This window comes from Micropterus dolomieu, linkage group LG15 (assembly GCF_021292245.1).
Source record: "Micropterus dolomieu isolate WLL.071019.BEF.003 ecotype Adirondacks linkage group LG15, ASM2129224v1, whole genome shotgun sequence".
Classification (NCBI taxonomy): domain Eukaryota; kingdom Metazoa; phylum Chordata; class Actinopteri; order Centrarchiformes; family Centrarchidae; genus Micropterus; species Micropterus dolomieu.
The window spans coordinates 9642664-9650436 of record NC_060164.1 but is presented as its reverse complement, the minus strand read 5'-3'; the positions used below and the strand labels follow the sequence as shown (position 1 = coordinate 9650436).

General features: G+C 39.2%; 2 protein-coding genes across 5 annotated transcripts in view; one reads left to right on the top strand and one right to left on the bottom strand.

The window, feature by feature from the left end:
- Window positions 1–102: 102 nt before the first annotated feature.
- Window positions 103–2839, top strand: mrpl14 (mitochondrial ribosomal protein L14). 3 transcript variants are annotated; one of them, XM_046070200.1, is made up of 3 exons: window positions 103–144; window positions 863–965; window positions 2226–2839. In XM_046070200.1, exons 1-3 carry the CDS (start codon window positions 135–137, stop codon window positions 2590–2592), a joined length of 480 nt encoding a protein of 159 aa, XP_045926156.1. In that variant the 5' UTR covers window positions 103–134; the 3' UTR covers window positions 2593–2839. The 3 variants fall into 3 exon arrangements, with proteins under 3 accessions (XP_045926156.1, XP_045926155.1, XP_045926157.1); XM_046070199.1 differs by lacking the exon at window positions 103–144 and adding an exon at window positions 374–431; XM_046070201.1 differs by lacking the exon at window positions 103–144 and adding an exon at window positions 477–633.
- A 55-nt stretch (window positions 2840–2894) lies between these two features.
- Window positions 2895–7773, bottom strand: part of LOC123983817 (calpain-1 catalytic subunit-like) — a 31775-nt gene continuing 26896 nt past the window's right edge. For both annotated transcript variants that reach the window (XM_046070197.1, XM_046070198.1), the window contains 13 exons: window positions 6465–6625; window positions 6191–6360; window positions 6027–6038; window positions 5317–5528; window positions 5188–5227; window positions 5003–5068; window positions 4819–4876; window positions 4542–4606; window positions 4351–4419; window positions 4187–4265; window positions 3979–4092; window positions 3826–3884; window positions 2895–3752 (listed from right to left, as the gene is read on the bottom strand). In XM_046070197.1, coding sequence (XP_045926153.1) covers window positions 3726–3752; window positions 3826–3884; window positions 3979–4092; window positions 4187–4265; window positions 4351–4419; window positions 4542–4606; window positions 4819–4876; window positions 5003–5068; window positions 5188–5227; window positions 5317–5528; window positions 6027–6038; window positions 6191–6360; window positions 6465–6625 — 1132 coding nt within the window. In that variant the 3' untranslated portion in view covers window positions 2895–3725. The remainder of the gene's footprint in view (window positions 3753–3825; window positions 3885–3978; window positions 4093–4186; window positions 4266–4350; window positions 4420–4541; window positions 4607–4818; window positions 4877–5002; window positions 5069–5187; window positions 5228–5316; window positions 5529–6026; window positions 6039–6190; window positions 6361–6464; window positions 6626–7773) is intronic.

Sequence of the window (7773 nt, the reverse complement as noted above, 5' to 3'; positions counted from 1 at the left end):
TACAAAGTTATAAACAAGCTAACCGGGGCCGGTGTTACGCCTAGTTTTGCCTGCCTGCTGAGACTTGCCTGCACCTCCAAATACTGCTTTTACACGCTAATAATAATCTTTGTGGGGTCCATCAATGGTGTTAAATGATTCGGAGTATGTATTTTATGAACGTTTAGAGTCTTTAATATTTTAATACACTTAGTAGAAGTACCATTCCTTGACATCAGTAAATATATGTGGTGATAACGCCGTTTGATCAATGAGCACAGCAAAGTGTTTAAAAAGGACCTAAAAAGATGGATGCATAATTCGGCAGATCAAATTTTGTGGCCTACCTGCTGAGATTTGCATCCACCTCTTTTCTCAGCATAAATGACCGTTATCAGCCGCGAGGTGCATGCGCAGGGAGGCAGAATTCGGCACAACACCTGTTCCTTTAGGTACTCTTGTTTACTTAAGAACAAACGGGAGACATTTAACAACAGTCATCAGACCAACGCACATCTTATTTGCAGCGAAGAATATTAATTTATTTCATATATGATAATGCATGTTGTGTTTATTAGCTAGCTCAGCTAAAGGCGATTGGTCGCGTGTTGCTGACGTTACACTCTTGACATTGGCATGGAGCGTGATAGAAGGGTAACGTTAGCAAGAGAGACATTTTGTTTAACTTTGATGCTTTCTAAGACAATTATTCCTGTGTTTTTCTTATTATTCGGGGCACAGACAGTAAAGCGAAATTGTTCAGCTCCGTTGTTAGGACTTGTTCGTTCACCATGTGATTGTTAGCATATGCTAGCGACATCATTAGCACATCCTTTAGCTTAAGTAACTTAGCTGCTAACTAATGTGTACTTTCTCATCCTAGCTCACACAGTATTCGCTGTAGTAATGGCTCTCCCCCAGCTTTCAAGATCCATTACTGGGCTCCTCGTAGAGACATCGTCTATAGTTCATCAGAGGACTTTTAGGTGAGATCTTTTTTTTGTTAATTCGTTGAGTGACACTACGGAGGTGACAGCGGTGTGGTCTGGGAGTAAAGAGTACGTTGTTAAACCAAATAAGACTAATTTACTGGCACAGTCACTAACATGCTTCAGCATATCTGTCATTTATTAAAGTCTCCCTCCAGTTAAAAAAAAATGTTGTTTTGTATATTATAACTTTAAAACGATGTCTGACCTTCACAGCGCATAAAGTATGAACAGAGATTGACATAAGAAAGATGTTTTCACATTCATCTCCTGTGGTCACTTTAAACGTGAGATGCAGATGTTCTCCTGAATCTATCCATGGTTTTGAAGCTAATCGTGGTCCAATATGCAACAAACACAAGTGTTGCCCCCAGGATATAATATAACATACCTGCATATATTTATAGATTGTGGGTTATTCAGTAGGGGGGGATAAAGAGTATATTTGCTTTTTAATAGTTTATTTATTATTGGTGTTATTGATATATTTAGAAAATATGTATCAGACACAAATTATTACTCAAAGCAGGGTATTTTTATGTCTTTAAACATTTCTGGAGGGGATCTTTAAGAATTATATCCAAGATATAACAAACTTCTGGACATCATTTCACACACTCATGTTGTGCTATCAGTGGGGGTCATGCATAACTTTATAAACTGATGTTTAGATTATTTTCTATTATGCAGATTAGGGCTGATTATTTGCAATACGTTCAACAGAGATGCCCCAGTTCCCTGATATCTCCAGATATAACATGCTTGTTTGGTACAGATACCAAAATCACATCACCATTTTTATATTACTTAAGTGAGAATGAAATGCAAAAATTACCATTCCCACTAACATTGTAACTCATATCACAATACCTGTCAAAATAATCACAGTATGATATATTTGCGTATTGTTGAGCCCTAATGTTAATAAAGAATGGGGAGGACAGCTGTTAAAGGGAAATTTGACAGAATTCAGTTTGAAATTTCAATTATTGAGAAAAGCATGTCTTAAAGTGATAACACAAGGTGACACTTTTTGTTGTTACACTATGTTGTCATTGTAAGTTGGTGCTTTGGTTTGTATTATTGATATAATTTACATAGAAACTCTGGTGGCTTAAGATTCTGTTTGAAATTTCCCATCCACATGAATATTAATATAGCTGTAATCAATATCATGATCCATGACATTCAGTAATGGGTATTGCCCCTGGACTCCCGTAAGTTGAAGATGACCAGTTTTACTTTTTGTCTTGTCAGTGTATCTGCTGTTGCAGCCGCCATTCAAAAAATGACAAGAGTGCGTGTAGTGGACAACAGCTCTCTTGGAAATACGCCATATCACCGTGCGCCGAGAGTGATCCATGTCTACACCAAGAATGGCGTAGGAAAAGTTGGTGACAGAGTGTTGCTTGCCATCAAAGGACAGAAGAAGAAAGCGCTAATCGTTGGACACAAAATGCCTGGAGAACGCATGAGTCCACGCTTTGATTCAAACAACGTTGTTCTGATTGAGGACAATGGGAACCCTACGGGAACAAGGATTAAGGTCCCTTTACCCACGCATCTACGTACAATGGAGGGAGATTACTCTAAAGTTCTAGCAATTGCTAGTTCATTTGTTTAATACCAGCATTATTCAATTGTGATTTGAGAGATATATATAAAAGATATTTCTCATCTGCTGGGTGTATATGAACATTTTATGCGTATGTTGTCTTCAGCAAACTTAAGGAGCATACACTCAGTAACAAATGATGTCTCTATACAGTATTCAGTTACTTAATGTAAGAAACAAGTTTTGTCACTATTGACATTTTATGGAGGCCTCTCTATGCTTACAATAAATATAACCTTTGCCTTGAATGCATGAACATTGGAGTGTCTAGTGCAGTTTGAGCTCCATGAACACAATGAACTAACTATGAAAACCATGAGGGAAATATTTATTGAAGGCACAACATACATTAACACTAAACAGGTGAATGACACTTTTTAAATATGTTTAACAACATGGTGTCAGGTATAAGGCATTCAGTATCATGTGATCCCAGTATATGTCACTTCAGTGGACTTACATACGGTTTTTCTCACTAATGTGAGGCATCTTCCTTAATCGACAATCACAGTGCAAAATAAAAACAATCAAGTAAAACTAAACATAGGTCAGCTGCTTGACTTCTAAAAAAAAAAAAAAAAAAAAGATTGGTATAATATATAAAAACAGGCTAAACCTCAGTGTCAAATGCAAAAAAAAACATTGACATTAGGTCATACTGCCATCTACAGGTGAAAATGCAACACTGATTGAATTTCCTGTTCTAAAAAACAGGAATATGTAGAATGATTAAGAGAAACTACAAGACAGATTTCTTATGTTTAGTGTTCCTTAAGGAAACAGTTTTTACTGCGATTGTGAAATTAGAACAGGGAAATTACTGTAAGTAAATCAGCTGACATTCAAACAAAATATAAGTACCTCACAATGCACATTACAGCTAGTGATTTGTCATGCAGAGGCTCATGCTGTTTTTACACATTGATTTATGTAGCACAGTATATCATACTGTAGGTCTGCATAGTTTCTCATATTTGTCCAGGAGACACTTGGCTTAGTTGTCAGTTATACAGCTCTTTGGCTACATTAGGTATGCCGAGGTGGGATGTGTTAAAGGGTCACTAAGGCTGAGAGCTCCAGGTTCAAGGCAGTCTGCAGGCACTGTACCTTTTCTCTCTATCCTCCAGTGAAGACGGTCCTCTTCAACCACACATTGTGAGGTACAGCCACTGGCAATACAAGAATTAAGATTAGAGGAACAGAAAATAAAATGTACAGAGTTTCCTTTTGCACAGAACTCACCTCTGTGATATTCATCTCAGCCACCCCTGACCCCTCCTTGTCGAACTGCTGGAAGTACCCTGTCAAAAGTTTTCACAATTTGTCAGTGGTGTTGCAATTCTCTGCAAACATGCTGTACACATTTAGAATAGCATCTATTACAATAATACTCACTAAACATGGCTTCAAGCTTGACCAAGCAGCAGATGAAGTTGTCAAAGTCAACCATCTCATTCTCTGCATACCGGGCTACCAGAATCTGGTTCAGTCTGTTGTTCAGTTTAAAACCTACACAGGAAGTCAATAAAAACAAAAGAAAGCGTTACACTTCATCTGTGTCTGTACAGTAACTTCTTGTGGAAATGACAATCGAGCATTATACCTGCTGCTTCCACAGCAAGACGCATCTCATAAGAGCTCATGGCCCCTGACTTGTCCAAGTCAAACTGTCTAAAAATGACCTGAGAGACGAAAACAGAAATGAAACCCAGAGAATCTTAAGTGTGCATAATGTTCCTTTGACATTCTTATTTTATTAATTCTTACCAGCCAGTTTCGGATCTTGTTCCAGAGGATCTGAAATTCCACCAGCCCTAAACGGGCACTACCATCTTTCTGGTAAACCAGTGTCAAGGGGTGAAATGACACACAGACAACCACTAGCATGCTAAAAAAAAATTTTTTTGTCTGTTTCTTATAAAATGAATGTCATGTGTCTGAAAAACTCAAGAGGATACATCCATCAGGTTGACCATGGTCCTACATGATTCCATACTGAAGCCATCAGTCTTCAGATCTTTGTCTGAAATAGCAACAAAAAAAGAAAATACACTCATCTGAAATAGTCCGCCAACAGAGACACAGTTACACACAGGCTCATAAGAGAGGCAGTCCAGGAAAACGGATGGTGTACACTCTACGGTAGAATCTAATACAGTAATGGGAGATGTATTACTAATATGCAAACTTTCCAGAAGCTATGAATTGCTAACTAAAAATAAACAGAAAACTCACGCCGGGTGACGACTCTGTTTAGGATGGTCCTAAGCTCGCGAATAGAAATCTCCATGTCCTGGAAAAGCACAGAGGACAAGAACATTTGAGGATTTGAAGAGAAAATAAGAGAATTTGCAAGATCATTTTGGATCCATTGCCAATGTTTTATAAAAATGATTTAAGTAGGTAAGACAGATCTTACCTCTCCTGCTAGCTGAGCGAACATGGATTTAAAAGAGTCATCAATGTCATCTTCAGTTATTTCCTCCTGTAGGAAAACACACATATAAAAAAGGCATACATAATTGGCATCCTATTGATTGCCTGCTCTTCATGTAACATTTTCTTTTAATCCTACAGTGTTAGTCGCGTGTCACTGATACATACTTCATCTCCTAAATCGGCAGAGATTTCATCATCCAGTTCTCTGCAATGGACAAACTCATATTTAGCATGAGATTTGAATTTCTACACACACATAGGATGACATTAAAACCGTGTGCAAAAGACACATACTCTGTTTCTGATTGCTTCTCAGTGAAGACTCTGAGGACAAAGTCAGCCTCCTTACTGGGCTCAAAAGTGGAGGGGACGATGAGGTACTCTCCTGGAGGCAGACGAAGCCGCGTGCTCACCTCTCGCAGGTTAATGAAGGTCTCTGAGCGAGCGCACGAGGAATTGGTCAAAAAGAAATTTTTCTTCAAATGGACATTCTGGCACCCTCTGTACTAAGGGCATTAAGACACAATACATGGGTTGAGATGCATTTGTATGTTTTTGTGGCCATTTCATAAAAATCATATATACTTTACATTACTGCCAACCATTTTACAAAGCACGACACAGTGAATGTTTTCAACGTCTAACTGCATTGAACTTTCATATGGGATGCAATAGGTCATCCATCACAATGAACATCAAGCCTGCTTTCATTTGTCAAATTAACAATACCATTTCTTGATAACACAATTAAATATGTGGATTTATTAAACAAAATTGTCAATTGTGATGAATTGACTATCTTAATCAAGTGAAACCTGATATTCATACAGCGAATGTGATGAACACAATGCGCAGAAACCAATGGCTACCTGGAAAATGCCTTTTAAAACCATTATCAGCAGCTCTATACAACATTCATAGTAAACGGGCTAAAACATGATGAAGCATCAGCATGGTTATGATTTGGTTAAATAAACAGTGGTAGTAATTGATGCTCTGCCTACCTCCTCTGGAATCTGCACAAAAGAAGAAAAGGAAAACAATGAACATAAATAAGCGGAGGAAAGTTTAAAAAAAAAAAAAACAACAATATAATGTTAACATGTGAATCAACAATGAGAAGGGCAAAGGTACACCATACTTATGTTTGTTCCTACTCTGTTCTCACCTCATAGATAGCAAAGCCAATGGTGTGCATGTCCTCCCCACGGCGGCGATATCTGCGGCGGTCCTTCTGCATGAGAGCTACTAAAAAACTGCATGCCACTTCATCGTCCTCCGGGTCATCATCTTCCTCCAGCAACGTGATCTTATACTGAGGGTTGATCCAGAATGTGTCTACACAGATGGTGCATTGGTGTTAGCCTGTTTCATAGAAATCTTATCACTTGATTACTTTACATGAAAGCCATTTTTCCTGCCACCATGCTGATGGGACTCACTGGGATGGTTCCTGCAGCCTCCAGCGGTGCTGCCTCTCCTCCACGTGCCGTAGAACTTCATATAGTTCCAGTGGCTGAGGCTCTCCTCACTCAGAGCGTCAGGAGTCAAGTTACAGATCTCCAGCCGAGAAAACTGCCTTTTGAAATCATTGAAGGACATCCTGGTAGATTAAAATAAAGTTTTGGGTAAGAAACTGGATGCAGCTTTTCTTAAATAGTTTGATATTTGCTTTCTTGCAAAGTGTTGCAAAATGAGAAGATCCATACCACTCATGTCTGGTAAATATAAAGCTACAGCCAGCAGCCGGTTACCTTAGCTTAAAATAAAGACTGGATACAGTGAGCCTGGCTCTGTCCAAAGGTAACAAAATCCACCTACCAGCACTAGTAATTAACAAATTACAGTGAGGAAACACCATGCTATTTTGCAAGTTCTCCCACTTCATGGAGGGGTCTGAAATTGTCATCGTAGGTGCATGTCTACTGTGAGAGACAATCTAAAAGAGAAAAATCCAGAAATCACAATGTATGATTTTTTTAACTATTTATTTGTATGATACAGCTGCAAATAAGTATTTGAACAACTGAGAAAATCAATGTTAATATTTGGTACAGTAGCCTTTGTTTGCAATTACAGAGGTCAAACGTTTCCTGTAGTTTTTCACCAGGTTTGCACACACTGCAGGAGGGATTTTGGCCCACTCCTCCACACAGATCTTCTCTAGATCAGTCAGATTTCTGGGCTGTCGCTGAGAAACACGGAGTTTGAGCTCCCTCCAAAGATTCTCTATTGGGTTTAGGTCTGGAGACTGGCTAGGCCACGCCAGAACCTTGATATGCTTCTTACAGAGTCACTCCTTGGTTATCCTGGCTGTGTGCTTTGGGTCATTGTCATGTTGGAAGACCCAGCCTCGACCCATCTTCAATGCTCTAACTGAGGGAAGGAGGTTGTTCCCTAAAATCTCACAATACATGGCCCCGGTCATCCTATCCTTAATACAGTGCAGTCGCCCTGTCCCATGTGCAGAAAAACACCCCCAAAGCATGATGCTACCACCCCCATGCTTCACAGTAGGGATGGTGTTCTTGGGATGGTACTCATCATTCTTCTTCCTCCAAACACGGTTAGTGGAATTATGACCAAAAAGTTCTATTTTGGTCTCATCTGACCACATGACTTTCTCCCATGACCCCTCTGGATCATCCAAATGGTCATTGGCAAACTGAAGACGGGCCTTGACATGTGCTGGTTTAAGCAGGGGAACCTTCCGTGCCATGCATGATTTCAAACCATGACGTCTTAGTGTAT